The 26,289-nt window shown below is 39.9% G+C and overlaps 1 protein-coding gene across 3 annotated transcripts in view; it reads left to right on the top strand.

The window, feature by feature from the left end:
* The first annotated feature begins 748 nt into the window (after positions 1-748).
* Positions 749-26,289, top strand: part of Septin11 (septin 11) — a 95,515-nt gene continuing 69,974 nt past the window's right edge. For all 3 annotated transcript variants that reach the window (XM_071614352.1, XM_071614353.1, XM_027939791.3), the window contains exon 1: positions 749-916. In XM_071614352.1, coding sequence (XP_071470453.1) covers positions 890-916 — 27 coding nt within the window. In that variant the 5' untranslated portion in view covers positions 749-889. The remainder of the gene's footprint in view (positions 917-26,289) is intronic.

The raw sequence follows: 26,289 nt of genomic DNA on the forward strand, positions 1-26,289 counted from the left end.
CTCTGGAGCAGCCGACAGATGCTTCAATTCTCCAGCGGGGGCGTTTTTCTCTTCTTGCAGGCGGTGGTTGGGTCGTCTGCAGCAACAACTACTATAGCCTCTTCCTCTCTAGTGGGGTCTCCTATCTGGCACGCTATAGTGACAACTCCCAGTTGTCCTTTAGTCTCTCCCTTTTAAAGGGAAGACTTCAAATTTTTCCCCGGTAGGGGCCCTCCCAACCCCAACTTGGTCGCCCACCGTTCTCCTTGGTTGCCACAACGCATTCCAAACCTGTTACTCCAGGTAGGGCGTGCTCGTCCAGGGTTAACTTTCCACCAGACGCTGTCCCTGTGACCGGTCTTCCCCTAGTCTCCCTTCCCCCTCTCTGCAGCCGCCCTGGCTGCCCGCTTCTTAAAAGCGCGTGGCGGGACCCGGGGCTGGGACCTCTGTGCCCAGGCTTTTACTTGGATTCCAGCACGTAATGGAGCGGGGGGGGGTGGCATTCAGGACACAGGCTAGGGGTGGCTTAGTGACAAGCAAGAGGGTCGCGCACTGGCGCACCACTAAATTCAGGCAAGGCCAGCCCTGCGGCCAAAACCCGTAGACCCGGACTCGGAGCCCGCCCATCACCCTCCCTCCCACCGCCTCGGCGGGGGCAGGCAGGATCACACCCCTTCCTGGGGAAGCAAATGGTCCCTTCCAGGCGGGTGGCCATGTTGCTCTAATAAAGCGGGAGGGGCGGCGGCGTGGGGGGAGCAGATGCCGCTGGCTGCGACCGGGAGCCGAGTGCAAGCAGAGCGCAGCCGCGAGGGAGGCGCGGGGGAGGCGAGCCGGAGCCCAGGCGCTAGCTGCAGCCTTGAGTGTCGGTCCAGAGCACCCAACCGGAGCCGGAGCCGCAGCCGCAGCCGCGATGGCCGTGGCGGTGGGGAGACAGTCTGTGAGTGCTGGGGCCTCGTTTCCTTCGCGCGCTGCTCCTCCAGCGCCGGGTGGTCTCGGATTTGGGGCGGGTGCGGGTGGGGACTACCGGGGAGCCGGGCCGGGGCTGTGGACCTTGGCGGCTCTGGCTGTGGGTGTGTGCATGAATTTGGGCGCGCGTCTGGGGCTGTGGGGAGGTTGCGGAGCCCTGAGGCTCAGCTCTTACCTGATGCAACAGTGTATCTCCTCGTCGCGCCCCTATTCCAGAGATATGGAAGAAAAAGGACCTTCTCGGCGTTCCCTTTAAAAGGGTTCTTTTGGCCGCGGCGTTTCTCTCCCTCTCCCCGCGCACACCGAGTCCCTCGTGACAGTCGAGAAAGGCGCCGGGGGTTTCCTCTCGGCTCCCCCGCGCCCAGGGGCGATCGGGGCATGGGAATTGTGAACCGAAGCGCTGTGTCACACGGTTGTAGAAGCGGGTCAAAGGGGTGGGATTTCCGTGGTGGCTTCTCCCAAGCATTGTGAGATCCCGGACACCCTCAGGCACCCACCCTGGTGACCCGGCCCTGCCCAGGATGTGGACAAAGCCCTAGATGTACACACAAAGTTTTCAAAAGGCTCCCTTGTTGGGGTGGGTGGAAGTACTTAAAGGCTCTGCGGCTGGAAGGCCGGAGGTGGAGACCCTGGGAAGAGGAGACCCTGGGAAGAGGAAGGGAAGGCGGGTGCGCGGAGAATCGAGTGCCCCACTGGCCGGAGGGAGGGAGAGGGGATGCTCCTGCCCCGAGTTTGTGGGTCAGAGGTCCAGACCCGGGCTGCGCCTCTTAGAATGCAAGAGGTGGTTTGTAACTCGCTTTGTAACTCGGGACCCAGCCCGAGGGGTGTGGGACTCGGAGGATGCGATCAGTGGCTGCTTTACATCCCCCGCGTGAAAGCGGGAGGGAGAGGCGGTAGCGGCCTTTCCTTTTTATTGAAAGGAGCCGAGCCGGATGGAAAAGGCGGAGTCCTCTTTCTTTCTCTTTTCCTTTTTTCAAAGACCACTTTTGCCTCATGGGTTTTGAGGGTGCCTCGGGCGAGGTCCTTCCTGATCTTCCTACCTCCTTTCTTTTCTCCTCTTTCCCGTCTCACAACTGTGCAGCTGCAGGTGGTGACTTGATAGATTTCATAGGTATAGACAAAATCTCAGGGAGATATTGGGAGCTCAGAAACCTAGAAATGCAAGGCCATGCCTTCAAACTCAAGGCTCTTCCCCTGTACTCCTCCTCCCTTGCCTTTTGCACCGCGAGCCCCCAGCCCAGGAGGAAGTTCAAGGAGTTTCCCCTCTTTGAGTTCTACCTAGGTGTATCAAAATGCCCAGGGTTTTTTCAGAGATTTTTTTCTCACGGTCAGAGAATGTGCAGTGGTCAAACCAAAGCGCAACTGTGGGTCTTTTAGGGCTTTTAAACTCTACTATTTAATGATACATTCTTAAGAATTCTGGCTTCCTCTTGCACACAAACTGTGGCCTTGCTAATTAGTGGTCATAGTTGTCACTGAGGGAGTTTGCATAGTTTCTCTGTATTTTTCTCTGTATTTCTCTGTAATTTTTCTAGTGAGGAAATTGAAGTCCATAGGTTTATCTGGGTAATCCCCCCCCCCCCAACTCTTATTATCAGGGCACAGATTCAGAGAACTAAAATAACAATATCTGCTTTGGCAAGCGTCTTGGAATGCAAATATTCTGTGTAGGGGGTGTCTTTTTCAGTAACACCTATTGGTGGTGCATTCTTGAGGGCTGGGGGAAGTAGAAGAAATAATTTGCTGCACATTTTTCTATAAATTAGTTAGTTCATATATGTCAGTTAAATAGGAACAATATGTGGATTTAAGATTTAGTTGTGTGGCCTTAATCAAATCCAACACCAGGTCTGCCCACCATATGTGAGCTGGAGCCCCATGGATTCTTGTGTAAGAACTCTCATTCAGATAATAGAGGAGATTTTAAAAAGATATACGTGTACAGAGGAAATTACTGCTTTCTGCACATTTCCTGTTGTCACTGGAATTAAGATTAAATTACTTAAAATTTAAAAATGGAAGACTTTTTTCCCCCTGACTTGTATGAGTAATCAGGAATTGACTATAAGTTTGAAAAGTCTCTTAATACATTACAGAAAATGTGTGATTTCATTTCCAAGGAATTGTTGAACTGATTGCCTTTTTTCATTGAGTTATTCTTTTAAGTGGGGTCTCTATAGTTGTGTCTAAGAACAACTCAGTGAATGCAGAAGATTCTCTAAACCCAGTTCCAAGCGAACTGCACTGCATCTTTAATGCTAGAATTCTCTGCCTTTCCAATCCCCTTATCTATTCTATGTTTTGAATCAAAGAACGGAAACATTTTTGAGGGAAAAGGATCACTTCAAAGTTGATTTATATGGGAATGGATTTGCATAGTTACTCCTTTAGAATTAATTATGTTTTTTAAAAAGTTGTTTGCAAAATCACAAGTTGTCTCCTTTTCCTACAAACTGCCTCTCCCATCCAGATTAAAGAAAAACTCAATTGGAATAATTGGTCTTCAGTTTTAGACTTGTTAGTGTGATATCAAGGTAAATACATTTTCAAGGGGAGAAATGTTTATATGTCAAATGTAGTATTTTCTGTTTTATGAAATGGCTATATTCGGTTACAACCATTAAAACCTCAAGGTTTAAATTCATATGTTTCTTAAGTGAATTTGTTGTTGACTACAAAAAATGAAAGCTTCAATTTAATGTGATATTGTTTGTTCCATTTGAAATCTCCATCCCCAAATTCTTCGTTTAACCACTGATGGTTTTAGGGCTTGGTCCTGAGAAAATCCTGAAACATGTGTGCTGTTTTCAGATTGTAACTGATAATTAGCAAGGACATTTCCATCCTAGGGATGTGTCTACATTTTGGATGAATTAGCATTTTTGCATCTGCATCCCAGGGCAGCAATTATCTTGATTTTAAACAGCACATGGCAATTACTTTACCTGGGAATCAGGGTTTATGTAACCAAACCACTCCCTCTTAAGGTTTGCTATTCATCAAGTTATAGAAGTTAAGAGTTGAACTTTAGAGTTCATTTGGTTCAGTTTTTTCCATGCAGAAATATTTCTTACTTGATTCTTAACCAGAGATATGCTTAAACTTTTCCAGTGGCAGAAATTTCTCTATAATATCCTTCAGGAAATTTGTTTTAATTGCTCTTTTATCTGTTGAGCCAAAGAAATGGAAAGCAAAGTTTACCATTTGCTCACTAGTATCATTTATTGAGCATCTACTATGCATCAGATACTGTTTTAGGTGTTGGGGATACAGCAGTGGAGAAGAAAGATATTTCCTTCTTACCAGGAGCTTTTATTTTCTGATATTTAGTGTCACTGTATATTAAAGTGACAAACTTCAATGGTGTTTATAAACTAAGGAGAGAGGGAATTATGCACATATTGCTGAGTCAACAGTTACAGTTCAGGTAAAGACTTTCATCTGTTTGGGGATCATTAGAGATAGTACCTAAAGATAGGGTCTACCTTGAACAAAGTTGGGGGGGTGAGACTATGTGTGAGGAAGTACTGAAAAAAATGTTATTTTTCTTTGTTACAAAATTGACATTTCTATGACTTGAGGATGTGGCCCCAGATGGAGGGCTAGCCAGAGCCCTCCATCTGGGAAAGATTAATAGAGCTGAAAAATGTTTAAGGAAGGGCTATCTATACAATAAAGGGGCTGTCCTGTAAGGGAAGGGGCTTTTAAGAATTAAAATTCTATATATAGTCTGTGATATAAATTATACATGTGCTATAGGTAATTATTAAAGAACATAAAGAGTATTTCAAGAGCAATAATCCTTTTAAAATATTTTGAAATCTGTAGATTGGGGGGGGGGGGTTACTGGAGACTGAACTCAGGGGCACTCCACCACTGAGCCATATCCCCATCTCTTTTTTGTATTTTATTCAGAGCAAGGTCTCACTGAGTTGCTTAGTTCCTCGATTTTGCTGAGCCTGGCTTTGAACCTACGATCCTCCTGCCTTAGCCTCCTGAGCAGTTGGGATTACAAGTGTGCCACCATGCCCAGCTTTAGATTAATTTTTTTATCTTTTAAATTATCTTTTTAAAATGATGTGTCTACCCTACAATAAAAAAAAAATACCCAAGGAATTGGTTACAAGAACAAAACTATTCACATCCTTCCATCCTGATATAACAACCTTTAGATTGCTGGTGTATTTTCTTTCTTTCTTTTTTTTTTTTAAAGAGAGAGTGAGGGAGATAGAGGTAGAGAGAGAGAGAATTTTTTAATATTTATTTTTTAGTATTTGGCGGACACAACATCTTTGTTTGTATGTGGTGCTGAGGATCGAACCCGGGCCGCACGCATGCCAGGCGAGCGCGCTACCGCTTGAGCCACATCCCAGCCCCTGCTGGTGTATTTTCAACATCAACATTTACTTCAATGAAAATAACCCATCTTGGGCTGGGGATGTGGCTCAAGCCGTATCGCGCTCGCCTGGCATGCGTGCGGCCTGGGTTCGATCCTCAGCACCACATACAAACAAAGATGTTGTGTCCGTTGAGAACCGAAAAATAAATATTAAGAAATTCTCTCTCTCTCTCTCTCTTTAAAAAAAAAAAAAAAAAAGAAGAAAGAAAGAAAGAAAAGAAATCTTGTATGAACTGCTCATTAGAAACCAAGCTGTGTGCTGGATGGGACCTGTCTGACCATTTGAACACTATCATAGTGGAGGAAATAGATGCTTAGTGTTGGACCTGGGCCACCCTGTGTCTGTCCAGACAAACGAATGAATGATTGTGGAACTCTGCTATTTCCATGATTTGGATGGCCTACTTTAATTGATTGCCAAAAGGCCACCTGATGCCACACTGAGAGTGATCATGGGATTTGGAGTCTGGAGTAGTCTACAGGGTTTTCTGTGCCTCTTTTTTCTCTTTATAGGACCCAAAGCTTAGTTGAAGTAGAGGCCACTTTTGGATTTTATCTTTTTATTGAGATCTGTCTTTCATAATCTTGGCTAGACCTGTCTCAGCTGGGATCTCCAAAGCCTGATCCATTATTTAAACAAAGACTCAGCCTATCTAAAGCTTCTATTCTTTTTTCCAAGGAAATTACTTTACAATATAATTGATGCTTCCCCTCCCCCTCTTTTTAAAAATCTAGATTGACAGAAAACTCCCTTCCAACTGAACAATACCTCCCAACCTACTCAGGCCTTGCTGGCAACCCATCAGTGCAGCTGCTATTGAACAGAAAAACAATACTTGGGCTAAGGTATGATATAGGCAGACTTCTAAAAAAGAATTTGCTGGTGATCTAAAAGAAAAATTGCATTGTCTCATTGTCTCAGTCCTGGCCTGAGTTAGAAATCAGGAATCTGTTCCTCGATATGACTAAAGCCAAGGCACCGTAGCCACCTTTTTTTTTTTTTTTTGGATCAGTGCCAGTAAGTGTGAGCACATTGCTTAAGTCACATAATACAGGAAGTTTAGCAGACACATGTTGTCCATCTGCTGAACTGTGACCCTGTGTGATGGAGTGTGGTATGTTGAGAGGGGGTACAGGTTGAGATGGAGAGGTGGGGAAAATGTCATACCCCCCCCCCCAAAAACAAACAAACAAACAAAAAAAACCCAACTTTGGTGCCAGGCCACATGGCACAGGCCTGTAATCACAGCTACTCCAGAGTTTGAAGCGGGAGGATTGCAAGTTCAAGACCAGCCTCTGCAATTTAGTGAGACCCTTTTTTTTTTTTAATATTTATTTTTTTTTTAGTTTTCGGTGGACACAACATCTTTATTTTATTTTTATGTGGTGCTGAGGATCAAACCCAGCGCCCTGTGCGTGCCAGGCGAGTGCGCTACTGCTTGAGCCACATCCCCAGCCCAAGAGATCCTTTCTTAAAAATAAAAAATAAAGAGGTCTGGGATGTCACTCTGTGAACTGCTCAATATCAGTAAGGGAGAAAAAAACAAACAAACAAAAAAGAATAACTGGCACCCAACAAGTGGGACTTTGTTCTTGTTCCGGCCTTTTTTTTTTTTTTTAACCTTTTCTAATTATGCAAAAGGAAATTTAAATATATATATATATATATATATATATATATATATATATATATATACACACACACATATGTGTATATGTATATATATGTATGTGTGTATATATATATATATATATATATATATATATATATATAAGATTTACCTTCTTATTTTTATAAGTAACATTTCTTTGGGAAGAATTTATGATATTCTTTTTTTTTTCTTATAGAAGTAGAGCCAAAATAATAAAGGTTAGAAATTGGAAATAGGTTAGAAATTGGAAAAAATACACTCGAAATCATTCTTGGATTTCTGAAGACTCTGTTTTATTAGATGTTGCTTGCTAACATTTCATGTGCAGTTTCTGAGGTTATATCCCTTCTGCTCTTATGAAATCTCCCTGAAGGATGAGTAAGCAATTGGACTGAACAAGGAAACCCAGGTAGAGAGGTGGCTGTGGAAAAGTGTTCCAAGCTAAGGGAACACCATGTGCAAAAAGCTCTAGAAATGAGAGAGAACCTCGTAAAGAAATAGCTGGGACGTCAGTATTCCAGGCCAGGTAGAGAAGGTAGACAGACATGATGCTGGGGATATGCAAGAGACTAGATCACGTGCACTCTTTATAGATGTGTATTCACTATATTATTCTCTATATCCTATTTATCCCCCACCCTCTACTCCTGAAAACAAAACAAAACAAAACAAAACTGATTATTGGAAGAGGTTGATGGAAGACATTAAAAATCTGCAGAGTCCTTATTTTCTAGGATTCACTGCTGTAGAGGGGGAATGAGAAAGGATCAGGGGAATTGAGAATTGATGGCTTTCCTGCCTGAACTGAGCCCCAAAGCACAGAGAAAACAAAGTCTGAGGAAGGACACAGAGAAGAAAGAGGTGTCTAGTGACAGCAAATGACTGTATATCTCCCTGTCTAGTCTAAATGTATCAATCCCTTCCTCAAGATATAGAACTAGAAATTCTTTCCAGATTCTAAAGAAAACAGCCTGAAGCATGGAGCTGGGGGAGAATGGCAGGACTCTCCTTGGTAGTGCGTTGAATTTCAAGTGGCAGTTCAAAAAGGAACTGGGGCTGGATATAGCTCATGAGAAGAGCACTTACCTGGCTGGGTGCTGTGGCTCATGCCCATAATCCCAGTGGCTCAGGAGGCTGAGTCAGGAGGATCACAAGTTCAAAGCCAGCCTCAGCAGCTTAGCAAGGGTCCCAAGCAATTCAGTGAGACCCTGTCTCAAAACATAAAAAGGACTCTATCTGTGGGTTCAAATCCTCCCCCCATCCTGCTGCACACCCCCATCTCTGCCAAAAAAAAGAAAAAAAGATGAGTACTTGCCTAGCATTTATGAGGTCCTGGACCCCACCCCTAGCACTGCAAAAAACAAACAGAAAAACATTGGACCCTCTGAGAAAACTTTTTGAAAGCCAGAGTTCCCTTAAGACTTAAGGAAACCTTTACATTCATCTCATTTCACGGTGCAGTGTGTACTCATTTCATACCAGCATGAAATTAGTGACTCTTTAAAGATGCCTATTAAATTCACTCAGATCTGGCTTTTTTTTTGTATGAGGAATTGAACCCAGGGGTAACTACTAAGCCATATCCCTAGCTCGTTTATTTTTTTTTATTTTGAGACAGGGTCTTGCTAAGTTACTTAGGGCCTCACTAAGTTACTGAGGCTGGTTTTGAACTTGTGATCCTTCTGCCTCAGCCTCCCGAGCTGTATGTGCCACCATGCTGGCTTCAAATCAGTTTTTGAAATTTAAAAATGTAGGGAGGGTTTGACCAAAACCTTTGTGTACAGGAAGCCTATTTAACATTTTGATATTTTTAGTTTATTCAAATTGCTGCCAAGATAGTCATGTCTCAGTATCTACTCAAAATACCTGAAAAGTAATATAGACAAGAAAAGTAAGGCAAGAATAACCTGTCACTTATCTAATCTGGTTGAGCCTGTTGAGAAAGATTGGCTTTGGAAACAGTTCCTCTTTTCAACATGCATATAGACCTACCATCTGTATCAGTCAGTTGGGCTAAATTTTGTTGAGGTAACAAGTTGGCCTTGAGGCTTGCTGGTTTACACAGTAATAAAGGTTTGTCATTTAAGTTCTTGTTTGTTCCATCCTCTGAGGTCTATTCCATGCTACACTGACTCCAGGGCCTATTCTCAGAGATTATCCTCTGTCTGCATATAGCTACTCTGGTGACAGAGGAAATAGAGACAGGCTGGACCCTGAACTGACTTCAGTGGGTTACTTCCACATGAATTTCATTGGCTGAAGTAAATGGTCACTGCTGAATTCCACAGAGCAGGGATGGGTAAACTCCCTGCAAGGAGTGACAAGCTTGAGAAGAGCTATGGGATGGGGAAGTAAATCCTCTTCTAGGGAGAAGCATTTTGAATGATACTCTGTAGACTATGGCATCCTAGTCAAGGAACCTACTGTGAAGCCAAGGGTGATTGATTGATTGTTGCTTGGATTGAACCCAAGGCCTTGAGCATGCTAGGTAAGCACTCTACCACTGAGCTACCTCCTCAGCACTGTTTTAATTTTTTTTTTTGTCTGTAATTATTTTTCTCGCTCTTTTTGTCTTATTTTGGTTCCAGGTAGACATTGTAGAATGATGTGTATATGTATGTATGTGAGTGTGTGTGTGTGTGTGTGTGTGTGTGTGTGTGTGTGAGAGAGAGAGAGAGAGAGAGAGAGAGAAACAGAGACTAAGAAGCAGTTAAAGAGAGATGAGCATCCAGAATGAACTGAAGTCTGAGAGTGATTGCTCCTATTGTTCACTGATGATAGCTTCCAGTGGCATCATCACCAAGTAAGTGATGGGGTGACCTTCTGAAAGACCTTCTGTGCTGCTCCCACTCCCTGGTGGCTCCAGCTTGGGACTGTACTCTCTGGGAAATGGTTGCAAGGCCATTAGAACTTCCAGCTGCTTGACAGAATTATTTCCCTTGGGATGCTTCCAAATCAGACCTTTCCCAGCCTGTCTGTTCCTAAATGCAGATGCCTCAGATGACTCCCTTCCTTCTCTTGCTCGGTTTTCTCTCTGCTTGGAGGCAGTAGTATATAGCCCTTTGGTCAAGAATGTGGGGCTCTGGATCCAGGCTGCTTGAGTTCCAGGGTACTGGCCAAGCTCTGTGACCTTAGGCACGTTACTTATCTCATCTGTAAAATAATAGCAGTACCTTCTACCTTCTTAAAAGAGGTAGAGATTAAATGGGTTAGTGAAGTGCTTACACTGATACCTGGGACATTGGCCTGTCATGAAAGTTAGTTATCCAGGGGAAATAAATGCTGAAATAATAACTGCTTTATTCTGAAGACTGTGCTCAACCCAAACTGCCACCCGCCCACCTCGGTAGGAACCCAAGCTGGTGGGTAAATATTTCTTCACTTCTGTCACTAAGTTGGGCAATTCTGAGGTGTGGGGCAGGTGGCTTCTGAGAATTTGTGTGGGTCTCAGCCTCAACCAGCATGTAGGCCCTGAGCCTCCAAGATCCCCTTAGAATGGCTTTCCCTTCTTGGCTGTTTGACTCTTCAGTCCCCGTTTCTGTTTTTCTGAGTTGGTTCTCCATAAATAACTGCATGAGTACAAGCCCTTGTCCCTGTCCTTGCATTTTGGAGAAATCTAGAAGAAAACCTCTCTTGGGCTCTTCTTTTACTTTATACAAATAAGGGAGTATGAATGTTTTATAACATACAAGCTACTCAGTGTGTTTCAAAAAATGCTCAAAACAAAATGATCTTTTACTAGGTTTTTACTTCTATGTATTGGAGGGCAGACTTCAAACTTTGTGCAAGTTGGACTCAGAAAAGAAAAAGGTTGGAGGCATCATCTAAACTTTTCCATGATTTTCATTTCTAGTTCTTAACACTGTCTGGATGGAAGTGCTGGCTTTGAGGATAGGATGCATACTTTGTAACTTGTTTAATTTATCCATTTCAATTCAATTACATTTTTACATTCCAGGAATTAGATACAGAGTGAACGGGGAAAATGTGGTTTTGATACATAAGCTGTGTATTTGGACAAAGCTTAGAACTGTCTTAAAACAAATCAGAAAAATTTTCAGGACCATACTACATATATAGATTGGAAAAATGAGATAATTCTTGAGACAATCTTAAGTAATATTGAAAAATTTTAAGAATCAGGATTCATGTAAGTGTCTGTCCAAGTTTTTAGGATGATTTTTCAAATTATCTGTTCTCTTTTGTCTTCTGTCTCTCCTTTTTTTTTGGTACTAGGAATTGAACCAAGGGGCTCTTTGCTACTAATCTATGTCTCCAGACCCTTTTAGTTTTTGAGACTGAGTCTCCCTAGATTGCTGGGGCTGGCCTCAAACTTGTGATCCTTCTGCCTCAGCCTCCCAAGTGGCTGGGATTACAGGTTAGCTGAGACTACAGGTGTGTGCTACCAAGCCTAGTGATCTCTTTTCTTTATAGGCACCTACTCCAGAGGCAGTTTCTGAGAATGTAGATCCTCAGAAATGACATAAACCAGGATGACTCATTCTCAAAATCTTCCCAAATTTATCACCTGTGCTGTCAGTCTTTGAGGTGCTTGGTTTGAATTTTCTTGTGTGGGCAGTCAGTCTAAGACTAGTCCTTTGTACTGTTGCAACAATTTGATTGTTTATCTTTCACATACCTCTTTATTTTCAAAGTCTTGCCCCATCCTTAAGTCAACATCTTGATCACTTCTCCCCAAGGGAATGTTGGATGCTCCACATTTGAAGCAGTTTTATCTATGAGCATTCCATAAAGGTTTTTGAGTTTTGCATAGTTAAATCTGCCCCATTCTGAAACCAAAATTCCTAGGTATTTTATGGACTTAAAGCAGGAAATTAAGATCAATGACTTAACCATTTAAATTACAAGTAACTAATTGGCTGTCACTAGCTGTAGCTCCAAAGCTGACTTTACAGCTGTGCTGCGTGGATGAGGAGCTGCTTCTAAGTTGGGTTTTATATCCCAGTCAGAGCTGGGAGATGGTAGGAGTCTTGTTGTCTTTATATAGTGGAGATTTAGGTAGGCACATTGGGGACCTCAGAAGCTGCCAAATATTGCCAGATCTTTTCCTTGAAGCATTTGTGTTGTTATTCCTTAGTGACTTTACTATTTCCTATTCATTAAGTCAATAAACATTGAGCCCCAGCCAATGTTTGGAGCACCTTGTAGGAGTGGAGATGTCAAAACTTATTTTTCTTCTCATTCTCCCACCACACCAAACCAAAACCAAAATCTGTCTTTGGCAAAAAGGGTCTCCCTATCACTGAGATTTGAAATATTAGAGTAGAGCTTTAGTTCAGAGGTGAGTTTTCAAACTTGTCTTTTCCTACTTCATATCTTGCCTCATTCATGATTGTGCTTCATCAACAAGTCTGATATTTGAGGATCTTCTTCCCATCACCCCTGAGTACTAGGGATTAAACCCACCGCCTTGCACATGCTAGGCAAGTGCTCTACCACTGAGTCATATCTTTAGCCTATTTATTTATTTGCTTTTTGGTTCTTTTTAGTTGTACATGACAGTAGAATTCATTTTGATATATTTATATAAGCATGGAATATATCTTTCTAATTTTTTTTTTTAGTTATTGATGGACCTTTATTTATTTATTAATTTATATGTGGTGCTGAGAATCAAACCCAGTGCTTCACACATGTGAGGCAAGCACTCTACCACTGTGTCGTAACCCCAGCCCGTGGAATATATCTTATTTTAATTAGGATCCCAGTCTTGTGGTTATACATGATATGGGGATTCACTGTGGTGTATTTATATGTGTACACAGGAGAGTTATGTCAGAATCATTCTAATGTCTTTCCTTTTCTTATCTCTCCTCCCTTCCCTTCATTCCCCTTGTCTAATCCTCTGAACTTCTATTCTGCCAAATATTCCCTCTCCCCTGCCTTTTTATTTTTTGAGACAGTGTCTTATTAGATTGCCCAGCTGTCCTTGAACTTGCCATCCTTCTGCCCTAGCCTTCCAAGTACCTGGGATTACTGATGGGCAACACACACCCAATTTATTGACCTTCAGAGTTTTTAGCCCTGTTCCCCATGCTGTTAGAAAGCTTCCAGTTTAGTACATGATCAAAACCTGAGACTTGAATGATGTTGAGCTTCCTTGAATAGGCAACTCTTGCCAGGCTCTCTGAAGCGGTGTTCAGTCCTTGCCTTTTTCTTAGTAAGTGTCCAGAACTTGTTTAGCATTCACAAAGAGTGGGTCCCCATTTTATTTTCCTTCTCCATCCTCTCCCCTTTTATAATGTAATTTGAGGAGTACTTGAAAGGAAATCTCCAGCTTGCTTTCCTCCCAGGCTACCATTAGAAATTTATTCTTTTGGTTTAAAGCAGGGATAAAAAGGGCATGCCAAAGGGAATTGGAAAGTTGTATCGGAATCTGAAGGGAATGTTTTCAAACTCTGCCAGATTAATTTGCACTCTTCATTCCCTCTACAAAACACTCTGACTGCCCACAGCATGCCAAGTGCTTTTGACTAGTAGACTAGCATTTTATTCTAAGGCACATGACCATTTCTGTACCCACCAACAGAACTGCATGCTTACTGCATCAGTTGTCTGTTTTCAGACTTGCTTATGCCAGTTGTAGAAATTATCATAATTGCATAATTTAATTTCATGTTCTGTAACTATGAAATAAGTGCAAATATCAAGTTGCCGTTAAATATAGATACTTTGGAAAGATTTGGTGAAGGTGAGAATTTTGCTGAAATAAAACTGTTGTGCACTTAGTATAGGTAAGATAACTATGAAACATCAGAGAAAAAAATACAGAGATCTAAAAGAGTCTGTGCTCAGATGGCTTTGATGAAAAGATTTTTAAATTCTTCATTTTAAAGCAACACATTTAAAATCATAGATGATGCCTATGGGTTTGCATTGGAAAGACATTCTTGTTGGAATTCCTCTAACCCATGATGATGAAAACACCTTGGTCCTTTGTCAAAAAAATGGTGAATGGATGCACCTTTAAGGTGAAATCAAATGCTTAGATTATGACTGTTTTTTAAAATCCCCATCTTGAAATACCTTTCAAGATAAATTGCCCAACTCCAGGCTGTTGGATAAAGGGACTTGTAGTTAAGGACACAACCATCTCTCAGCCTCTGCTAGCATGTGCCTCTGATGGAGGATCACTGTGTGTATGGAACTATCCCCACATAGGCAAATGGGGAAAAATGGTTGAGAATTACTTGTTTTGTCCTGGGTTCAGCTGCAAATATTTCTCTTGCTTTATTAAACTTTTCTTTACATCTGGATACAAATGATTGTCAGGGCCTTGTGTTTGTTTTCTGATACCAAGTTTAGAAACAAAAGGATGCTAGAGATATCAGTTTTATCAGTTTCTTTTAGATTAGTCCACAATAAAGGAAATTCTGGTTGCAAAGTAATCTCATTTTGGTTTAGTGGTCTTTAAGAATACTTTGAGATTCTTAGTTTCTCCTTTGCAAAGTGAATACAATCTCCTTATCTGAAGATGAGAAAAGCAGGACTATAGTCTTGGTTGTTAGCTCTTCTGAGATTTTGCATTCATTCAAGTGCCTGGGCTGTTGGGCTCAAATGGTACATTTCAGCTATTAACCTTGGTCAATTTTCCGTCATTTAATTTTTAATCTTAGCCATGAGAAAATTGCTAAAAAAGCAAGTAGAAGGTTATTTTTCTATTCCAAAATGAAGGGAGTGGGAGGAGAAAACTTAAATTGGAAGATGAAATGTGTGATTTCTTCATTTCTCAAACTAAAACTGGAGTCATTTCAGGTTTTTTTCATTTTCTTTCTTTCTTTTTTAAATCTACTTCTGGAAAGTTATTGCTAACTTGCATATTGGTTTTGCCACTAAACTCATTGTACACACTACAGTGATTTTCTAATTGAAATTGTGCAATTCCATATATTTTTTTCTTGTGATTAGATTTCAGAGGGTAAAAGTTTATCTTTATGACAGCTTTGTGATTGGGTCGATTAGATATTATTCTTGATAACTTTCAACCCCTATTCCATAGATCAGAATTTAAGACTTGCTCCAAGTAAACAATGATGATCTCAAGGCCAAGACTTCTGACTGCTCGTTATACCCTCTTACGTAATGGAGATACCAATCTAGGGTGCAGAACAGCACTGTCAGATAGAACTTTATCTACTGCATTGTCTAGTCTGGTAGCCATTGGCCATGTATGACTATTGAGCCCCTAAAATGTGGCTAGTGCAGCTTGTGGATTAAATTTTTATTTTGTTTAATTTTAATTCATATTTAAACAATCATATGGGGCTAGTGGCTACTGTATTTTATTGCATAGCATAGCTTTAGGAGTACAATCCAGAAGTTTTTAATTTATAGCCTGAGTTATTTTATTTTATTTTTTTTAACCCAGTGCTGCTTAACTACAGAGCCACATTCCCAGCTCCTTTTTAAAAAGATTTTTATTTTGAGACAGGGTCTCACTGAGTTGCTTTAGGGCCTCACTCAATTGCTGAGACTGGCCTCAAACTTGCAATCCTCTTGCCTTAGTTTGAGTTGCTGGGATTACACGAATCTGCCCCCATGCCAGGCTCTCACTCTTTCTTTAGAAAAACTTTTTTATTAATGAATATTCCTAACATATAGAAGAGAGAAGGGTATAATGAAGACTTTCATCCCATCACCCAGGCTAATTATCAATTCTTGGTCAATCTTATGTTGTCTGTTTCCCATTGCTTCTAACCTCCTTCCTTCTCTTCTTTTCATATTGTTTGGAATAAATCCCAGACACAATCTGATCTCTTTTTAAAAGCCAAGATGATGACCTGAAGGAAAGAGGAGAATGAATAGCATTAGGAAAAGGTACTCAGGGATCATCAAATGTACCTATGATTAAAAAAAAAAAAAATGGAAGTATAGTAGGAAAAGTTGTGATTGGCAAAGATAGGTGTGGCAAAGATAGACATGTGATGGTCTGTATGCTTAAACTATTTCATTACCATATCATAATAATAAAAAGCCAAGTTTGGCTCAGATGAAATAGTTACTCATTTACCTGTGCTTATATTGAACTTGGGTCTTATGCATAATTTAAAACACTTAAACATCATCCATATGCAATATTTATCATTGAGCTTTATTGAATACCAGCAATGCTATAGCATCATGGAAACTTTAAAAGGTAGAAAAAAAGTTGAGGATCATATTTTAGCCAGAGAGAAGCAGCTTGGTTTGACCTCTTTAGAGTGATTGAGTGCTTCCTGATAGGCACACTTGCTAGGCCAGCTGATTTGCGGGGTTAAAACTTGGAGCAGTAAGTTCCTCCTACTTAGTTTTTAAAGAGGTAGATTTTTCTGACCTCTTGAGAACAGAGATGTTATGTCTGGGTCTAATCGTGGTATTATAGACACTTCAGTTGGAGAGAAATATTTTTGTCATTGACAGTACAAAGGAGTCATTTATGATATTTTGTCTTTTGGGCTGAGAGTTTATGCCTACGATGGATAGAAGTTATTATAGGAAATGTCTGCTTATTTTCTGTCTCTGTTTATTAAAAAAAAAGCTCTTTTAGCAAGGACATTTTAGTCATGTGGACACACTGAAGGAAATAATGCTTGTACTAATGATATTTAAAAGTGCATTTTCCCCACAACATAAAGCAAGAATCATCACTGTGCTTTTGTCATTGAATTTAGAAGCTAATAATGATTTTTCTTCCTTATGATAGAGTGCAGAATACGTAGATTCTAAATTTGGAACCCTATACTTGAGATCTCTGAATTGAAGGAGAATGAATATGTGATGGTAAAAGGATCTTATATCATCAGAAATGCTCCTAGGTCTTGGCTAAGCTGTCCTATTGATGGAAAAAGATAATATGCTTTAGAATAAGAGCTAAGTTGAAAAATTTAGCAATGTTTGGACCACTGCATGCCTTCAGCTGCAATAAAATGCTGCTTTTTTTGTTTATTTGTTTTTAACATGGTCACATTTCCAGCAGATTCTACCTTTTGGGTTCTCTTAGCCTTTTGTTGTTTCTGGAAGTCAGGGCAGATCTATGTTTAATCTCATCATCTGTGTTGCATTTAAGTCTAATTTACTTGATTCTATTGTTAGTGGAGTTAGTGAATATTTGGATAACACTCTGTGTTGTTAGCTTTCTGTTACTGTAACAGAGCTATTCACTTTGAAGCAGAGGTGTGAAAGAGAGGAAAACTAAGGTCCCATATTCTGCTCAAGCCCCAAATGACGTAGTACCTTCTATTAGGCTCCACCTCTTAAAAAGTTTCCATAGTAAAACTTTCCATCCCAATAGTTCCAGGCTGGGAACATAGCATATCTTATATATTAATGCTGCCACATTAATCAAGATCTATGCCATTTTTTTGTTGGGGATTTTTTGGTACATGCCCATAATCCCAGGGACTCAGGAGATCGTAAATTTGAGGCCAGGCCAGTCTGGGTACTTAGTGCAAAGCTGTCTCAAAAAATAATAAGGACTGGGGGTGTAGCTCAGTGGTAGAGTGGTCCTGGTTTCAATCCCCAGTACCACCCACAACCCCCCTCCCCCAAGGATCTATGCCATTTTTGCAAGTATTAATTCCATGAATTGAGTTTTTTTTTTTTTTTTAACCTTTTTCTTTTTTTTGGCACTAAGGGGATTGAACCCCAAGCACTCTATCACTGAGTTACATCCTTAGTCCTTTTTATTTTATTTTGAGACAGGGTTTCCCTGGCCTCAAATTTGTGATCCTCCTGCCTTAACCTTCTGAGTCACCAGGATTACAGGCGTGTATCACCATACCCGGAGAAATGAATCTTCTTATCTCCACTTGACAAGAACATTTGAATCCATGGGAAGGCTAAGAATGAAATTTAGGAAGAAGTTTTATCAAATCAGTCATGCTGTCCTTTTCAAGCAGGGTAGAGACAAGAAACTATTAAGGCTTTTAAAATGACTCTGACCTGATTAGACAAATATAGCAACTATTTTCAGCAAAGAGGGCACAAGATCAGTATTAGCAGCAATTTTTTTAATGCATTAAGTTTATATATTTTGAAATGCTTCTATAATAGACCAAATTTAAATCCAGTAATAATACATCTTGAAAAAGAAAATAAATTTATGTAATCTAGATCTCATTTAACACTTATACTTCAATAAAGTTAGAAATATGCTTAATTTGATGTTGCCATAACATTAGTAATAAAAATTTACCTCATGTATTTTCTTTTAAAATAGTTAATGTAAGGGGCTGGGGATGTGGCTCAAGCCGTAGCGCGCTCACCTGGCATGCGTGCGGCCCGGGTTCGATCCTCTGCACCACATACAAACAAAGATGTTGTGTCCGCCAAATAAAAAATAAATATTAAAAATAAATAAATAAATAAATAAAATAGTTAATGACATAGTACATGTAATGTAATGTAATGACAATCGCTCCTCAGATTTTGGTGGATGTCAATTTGGTTTTGAATTAAATTACCAAGAGTTAATAAGTAAAAATCATAAATCATCTTTGACCAAGGTGAGCTTCATTATTTAGCTGCTTTTTCTTGTTTTGAAAGTCTAATGTTTGATACAATTATACATGCATGGAATGATCTTATTCTAGTTAGAGTCCCATTCTTATGGTTATACTATTTAGCTGCTTTATTTGAAGGAGAAAAAGTACCAAAAGGACAACACTCATATTCTTTAGCAAGATTGCTGTAACTGCAAGCATTCACCACCTCTTGGCCCTGGCTAGAACAATCAGGGCCTATTGGTACTATGGTTTTTTCAATTTTTCTAGGAAAGATGGACGTTTAGAATTTGAAGTGAAATTTCCCCATCTGAAAATTTTGGCAACACTAAATCAAATATTTGAAAAATACTGTGTGGGTCATATAAACATGTTTGTGAGCTAAGTCTGCCAATTTGCAATCTGATTTCCATTGGAAAAATTCATTTTTATTTTTCTTGTAGTTCAACGAAGAAATCATTAAAAATTTTTGGTATGCCTTTTAGAATGCTTTAAAATTTGAACAATTAAAGCATTTGTGTGTGTGTTTGAGAAAAATATGCTTGTTTTTAAAATAGAAGTAAACCAAGTACTTGAGCTCTGATTTCAAAGTGTATTATAGATTGTTCAGGGGCAGCATATATGGTCTCCTTAATAGGATCTCACCAAACATGTTAGGACCATAGAAGATCAAATTGGGATAAGTAGGTTCTACTTATGATATGCTGGTGAGTGGGACCTGCACAGAGAGAATGAGGGAAGGGTTATGGAGTGTGTGGTGGGCAAGCAAATGTGCCTCTGCAAAAACATGTGCTATATATAGTCAAGGGGTTTGATTTTTAATTTTTGGTTGAGGTCCAATGACAGGTCCATTAGGCTGTGCCTACAGGCTGTAAATTATTTATGAATTTGGCAACATGATCATATAAAATGCAAGTAGATATAGGTAGAATAAGGTCTGTTACCAAATTCCAACAAATTGTTGGTGCTAGAGCCAGGAGGGACTTTAGAGGTCACCTAATCCAGGGCTTTCCTTTAAGATAAGGAATCTGAGGCCTGGGAGTTGAGAAATTTCTCATTATTAACTCTTCCCTGTCCAGCAGGAACCCAGCACTCTTCTTTCTTTTCCTGTTTTCTTCTGCCTACAGAAAAATCACTATTTCATCTCTCTGAGTCAGGGGCAGGGCAATAAGTGTCTTCCAGGAACTATTGAAAACAATTAGAGAGTATTACAAAAACCAAAAAAGAGAGGTGTTTAGTAAGTAGACTATTTATAAAACACCTTCCTAAGATTTTTGTTTATCCTGTCTTTCTAATTATTATGACATTTTTATTGATAAAAATTCTGTTGTTGTTTTTGTATGAGTTTTGATACTTTCTTTCCAAAAGACTACTCTTTCATAATGTTCCTGAGGGGGTGTGGGAAGACAAAAACAAAACAACCACAAAGGGCTGGGGTTGTGGCTCAGCAGTAGAGCGCTTGCCTAGCATGTGCGAGGCCCTGGGTTCAGTCCTCAGCACCACATAAAAATAAATAAGTAAAAAAGTATTGTGTCCAACTACAAATAAAAAATAAATATTAACAAAACAAAACAGCAACAAAACCCAGGCTGTTAACAGAAGGAAAAAAAAAAAAAAAGGAAGAGGGGACAAAATTGCTCTTAAATCTGCAGAATTTCCTAATAGTGGGTTGAATAACATGAAATAGTTGATTTAGGCATTTCTCAACTTCAAAAATGGTAGTTTCATATGAATCAAAATAGTAGCCTAAGCAACAGGGCAAATAAGGAGTATTGGGTATTTATAAAGATAACTTTCGTGTTGTATGGGGTCATTGACCACTCAGCTCTCTGTTTATCCTGCTCAAACACTGTTACACTGGAGCATTTTTATTGAGAGATGTGGGATTGAAAGTTAATGGTTTTGAGTGCACTTGTGGAATAGTTTTCCTCTCCCATGTTATGTTTGGCTTGAAACACCTCCCTTGCCTTGAAGAAAAGACTCCCCAGCCAAAGTCGGATGCTAGATTTGTTTCTAATTTTTCAGGCCAACAGAAGCAAGTTGGAAAAAGAAGTGCTTCTCATGCTTAGTCTCGGTCAAGAGCACCCCGGTTTGATACGCAGTTACTAGCATTACAGGTTGGGCTGAGGACTCAGGTTCTTGAAAACATTGCCTTGTTATTGTAACTGTATCCTTTCAATTCTGATTTGCAGAGGAGTGAATGAGCCCACAGAAGGCAGTATCATAAGCTTTAGACTCTTTTGCTTGATTCTCCAAATCAAGTCCATAGAACATTTGCTTGATTGAATCAATTTTTGTAAAAAGGAGTGGTATTTTAGCATTTTGGTAATTATAAAAGTAAGTATAATAAAATAAGAGACATTTGAGCTTAACTTTGTAAGTTATGGAAAATTTTGAAATGTTGCCACCTCTGAATCATGGCCCCTAAACAAATAAAATGAATCTTTGACTTTAGGTATCAAGTCATTAATAATTAATAAATGTATGCATGCTTATTTTTCTAAAGAAATTTGAAAAGAGAAATCTACCCAAAATCCAATCAATAAGAGTAAGCCAACCTACCAATTTCATGGTTCCAGTAAGATCAGAGTGTTCTACAGCTGAATAAACACAACCGAAGAACCCTCACAAATATCAGCTTGGAAATGGGATTTTGCTCCACTTAAACCAGACTTTAAATCAGAGGGTTAGTTAGAAATTTACTTCTGACATTTTTAGGCTCTTTCTGATTATTAATTAAAAATTCAGGTTATTTACTCTAGTTCTTAAAAAACATTTCATGATACTTTTATTCAAACTATACCTAAAAAACCCTTTTGTTCCTTTTGTTGGTATGAAACATTTTCCCTTCCTTCAAATAATAATAATAATAATAATAAGAAGAAGAAGAAGTGATATTAGGGGTTTAACCAAAGGCCTCACACATGTTGGGCAAGCAATCTACCGCTGAGTTAGGTCTGCAGCCCTTTTTGTATTTTATTGTGACAGGGTCTTGCTAAGTTGTTCAGCTGCCTTGAAACCCTTAATCCTCCCACCTCAGCCTCCTAAATGACTGGGATTATAGGTGTGTGCCTCTGTGCCTGGCTCCCCTCTTAATTTATTGCTGCTAAATGTATTTCCATACCATGTGCACTTCAGCAGGCATAAAGGCTCAGTTCCCCAGGTGACACTCGTGCTCTTTCCTGACTCCATGCCTTATTTTTGATATTTCCAAAGAAGCTATGGGCAGGTCCCTGTTTGTGTCCCCTTCTCTCACACCTCTCTTTGCACAGCTCCTGGGTGCCTTTCTTGGGGCCTCTTCCCACCTTCTTATACCTCTTCTTTCTTCAAGACTCTCCAGGCAGTCTGGGGTTATGGCTTACTGGTAGAGCACTTGCCTCGCACATGTGAGCCACTGGGTTTGACCTTCAGCACCACATACAAACAAACAAACAAATAAATAAATACAGTAAAGCTGTGGTGATGGGGAGGGAGTCTCTAGGCTTCTCTGCTGACTCTCTCACCCAGGCAGAGTTAGGAGGATTAGTTTTCTGAATTCCCATTTATCTTAGGTTCCTATAATAAGCAAACACTTTATTGTATTATAATATTTTCATGCATTATTTATTTTTGCCTTTTAAACACAGCATCAAGTGGCTGGCACAAAGGAGTTATTCAATAAATGCTCCAAAAGTAACTGTGCAATACAGGCTTGGGTCTCTTCCTAGGCAGAGGAACTTAATCAGTAAGAATTACTATGATATAACATCCTAGATGGAGAAGACAGGACAAAGAATTTTATTATCTGCTAAATTTTCTCCAGGAATTCTCAGTTAATCAGTATATAGTGGTTGAGCCTCTGAGAGCAAGGGACTGTGGAGGACTGGCCAAGCACATGCAGTGGGCTTAAGATTTCAGTTTTCATTTCGCCTGTTTCTAGTCTCAAAAGTCTAATTTTTCTCCGTCCTGGGTTACTCCAACCATAGTACTTGGAGTTGACAGTGGAATATAATTTACTCTTATTAATCAGAACATATTGCAGTGAGTGGGTAGGGCAGTCTTGGCAAATGGTATAGGTATTCTCTTTGATGCCATGTTTAACGTCTTCCCTGGGGCTTGTGTTTCCTAATAATTGAAATTATATGTATAGCAATGAGCCCTGAAGCAATTATGTGTGAAAATTAAAGGGTTTCTTTCAGTATTTTTATTTTCATTACTTAATTACCTTCCAGAGAACTTCCACCATGCTTGGTGAAAGTTTTAGAAATAATAGTGTGAGAGGTGGTTATTCATAGGTGTCTCTGTCCTCTGAAAGAGGGTTAGCAGGGTCTATAAGATTAATGAGTATTCATATTTTAAAAGTTTATGTATGATAAATATCTGTATGTGTATCTTATATAAATAAACTTAAATGTCTAGCAGAATTGACATTGAATTGATAGAGAAGAACACTTTAAATATTGTCTACTATGGAATTGCCTGATGTGGGTGAGACTGCCAGATGCATTATATCATCTTAGTTGAAACTACAGCAAACCCATGACACATGTAAAAATCCCTGTTTTACAATTGAAGATAAAGATGCTTAAAATTAACTTGCCTCAATGGCATTTAGCTAAAAAGTAGCTGAGCTGTAGTTTTTACATCTGACTCCCACTGTTCTGTGCTGTTTTTTTTAAATTGCTATATTATAATTATAAACAACAGTGAGATCCATTGTTATACACTTGTACATGCACACAACATAATTTGGTCAGTTTGATTCCCCAGGAGACTTCTCCTTTCCTCTGTACCTGTTCCCCCTCCCGCCATCATAGTGCTTTATTTTTTACATGAATTACAGAGATAGTTTTTCAAGTCTATCAATTAAGATACTGAGATTTGAATACTAAATTTAAGGATAGCATATGGGTTTCATGCAGGCTTGCCTGGATTTATATTGGTAAAAGAAAATAATTATTTTTGAAATATAAATTATTTTATATATTGTTCTGGAACAGAATGTTGAGATGGTTCTTTTTCTTAATATTGGGGAGTTTTTAAAAAAATATTTGTTTAGTCATAGATGGATACTATATCTTTATTTTTATTTATTTATTTTTATGTTGTGCTGAGGGTCGAATTCAGGTCCCCACGCATGCAAGGCAAGTGCTCTATCACTGAGCCACAGTCCCAGCGCCTTAATATTGGGGATTGGTAAAGCACCTGGGAGTGCTTTACCATTGAATTACATCCCTAGTCCTTTTTTTTTTTGTACCAAGGATTGAACTCAAGGACACTTAACCACTGAGCTGCATTTCCAGCCCTTTTTTATATTTTATTTAGAGACAGGGTCTTACTGAGTTGCTTAGAGCCTCACTAAATTGCTGAGCCTGGCTTTGAACTTGTGATCCTCCTGCCTCAGCTTCCCAAGTCACTGGGTAGCTAAGTACTTCTTAATTAGAACCTTTGAATCTTGTGTGGTTACAGCACACTCTTAAGAATATGAAAAGACTTATGACTTTTTTTAAAGGGTAGTATTTACTTGAGAAAGTGGGGGGAAAAACATTTTGAAATGACCAAAACATGGGTATTCTTTAGCAATACACTGATTATTTTAAAAGAAGACCAGAATAGGCCAATGAAAGTCCAGGTGTGAAATGCCAAGTACAGGTGCTTCTTGCCCTTACAATGGGGGTTATGTACCGATAAACCCATTGGTAAGTTAAAAACACCCTAAATGTATTCAATAGACTTAATCTACTGGACATTGTAGCTTGGCAGCCTGGTACACTGTGGAGCATCTGACCGAGAGCTGTGGCTTGCTGCCCCTGCCCAACATCCCAAGAGAGTAATGGACTGCAAATCACTAGCCTGGGAAAAGATAAATATTCAAAATTTGAAGTACAGTTTCTACTGAATATGTATTGCTTTTGCATTATTATAAAGTTGAAAAATCTTAAGTAGAACCTGGTAAGTCCAGGACCATGTGTGGTTTTCATAGTGCCAGGGCTCTGCCCAGCTCTGCATGATCTTTTTAAAAATAGGCCTTTCAAAACATGGAGAGGTAGTCAGGCCTGGTGGTGCGTGCCTGGACTCCAGCTATGTGGGAGGCTGAGGCAGGAATATGGCCAAATTCAAGGCCATCTTAGCAATTTAGCAAGACCTTATCTCAAAATAAAAAATAAAAAGGGCTGGGGATATAGCTCAGTAGTAAAGCACCCCTGGGTTCAATTTCCAGCAACCCCCTTGGCCCCACATACATAAACACAGGAGATGTAACTTATTTTTCTTTTTGATATCGGGGATTGAATCCAGGGGCGCTTAATTACTGAGCCACATCCCCAGCCCTTTTTTATATTTTATTTAGAGACAGGGTTTTGCCAAGTTGCATAGGACCTTGCCAAGTTGCTGAGGCTGGCTTTGAACTTGTGATCCTCCTGCCTCAGCTTCCCTAGCCATTGGGATTACAGGTATATGCCACCATGTCCAGTAGGAGTTGTGACTTATTTTTCTAAAGTGAAGATGGTCAATGGCCCCATAAGATATAACAAGCTCTGGGTGGTTATGATCCCTAACTACTATGATTTAATGAGGTTGGACTTTTTTTTTTAATACTCTGGGATTGAACCCAGGAGTGATTTACCATTGAACCACATCCCCACCCCTTTTTATATTTCATTTAGAGACAGGCTCATAAGCTGCTTCAGGCCTCACTAAGTTGCTAAGACTAGCTTTGAACTTGCAATCCTCCTGCCTCAGCCTCCTGAGCTGCTGGGATTACAGACGTGTGCCACCATGCCCAGCACATATGTCATCTTTTGATATGGCTATTGTCCATTTATATTTATTTCTCTATGAATAACCTGTTTTGCATTCTTATCTTTATCTTTATCATCATCATCATCATCATCATCATCATCTTTTTTCCCCCTTCCTGTTGGCCTACTTCTTTACCTTGCTGACATCCCTCCTTGATGAAGTGTGCAGCTATCTTCTCCTAGTCAGTCATGCATCTTTTGTTTTTGGAGTCTTATTATAAAAAGCCTTAAGTGTGCCATCTTTTCTCTTTGGTTTGTTCTTCTGCTGTGTTGTTTAGAAATCGAGTTTACTTTTCACTTACGTTCATGTAGTTATATTTAACTATTGTTTTATCCTTTGCTCAGTGGTTTAGAGGAGACAAGAAGGTAGCAACTGTTAAGAAACAAGAATTCATTCATCTGGGAGATCTCCTGCACTAATAAATTAGAAACAACTCGGAGAGGCCACAGAAAGGCAAGAGCTTGGAACCCAGGACGTGAAAAGGGAGAGGCTCCAGAATCCAGTCTTCCTAAATGGGGGCAGGCATTTAGTGCTCTGTGATTTGAAGAAACTTTTATGAGATAATTAACACCTAACTTGTAATTAGCAGTTGAGTACAAACTGAGCTAACTAGAAGGTAAGAAAGGAATTCCTTAGAGTAGTGAGAGGTTCTGTAAGATTGTTGAAATTTGCTGTTTTGGGATCGAGACTCCATTTTAACACTCCTTTCAGTTGGTTTATTCCCTGGCTTATAGACCAAAATTTTCTTATCAATAACATTAATAAGTAATAATACTCAGGACTGACTCCAGTACACACTGTGTCTAATCCTTTGTTGCACTGTCTCATTTAGCCAACAGTCTTCTGAGTGGGTGTCGTTAACATGCCATCTTCCAGATAAGAAAAGGCTCAGAAACATTAAATAACTTGCCCAGAGTTCAGAGCTGCTACCTGACTGAGCAACTGCTCAATCACCAGAATTTAGACTCATTTTTTCCTGATCTCAGAGTTGTCAAAATGTGATTCAGTACAT

This window comes from Marmota flaviventris, chromosome 7 (assembly GCF_047511675.1).
Source record: "Marmota flaviventris isolate mMarFla1 chromosome 7, mMarFla1.hap1, whole genome shotgun sequence".
Taxonomy (NCBI): Eukaryota; Metazoa; Chordata; class Mammalia; order Rodentia; family Sciuridae; genus Marmota; species Marmota flaviventris.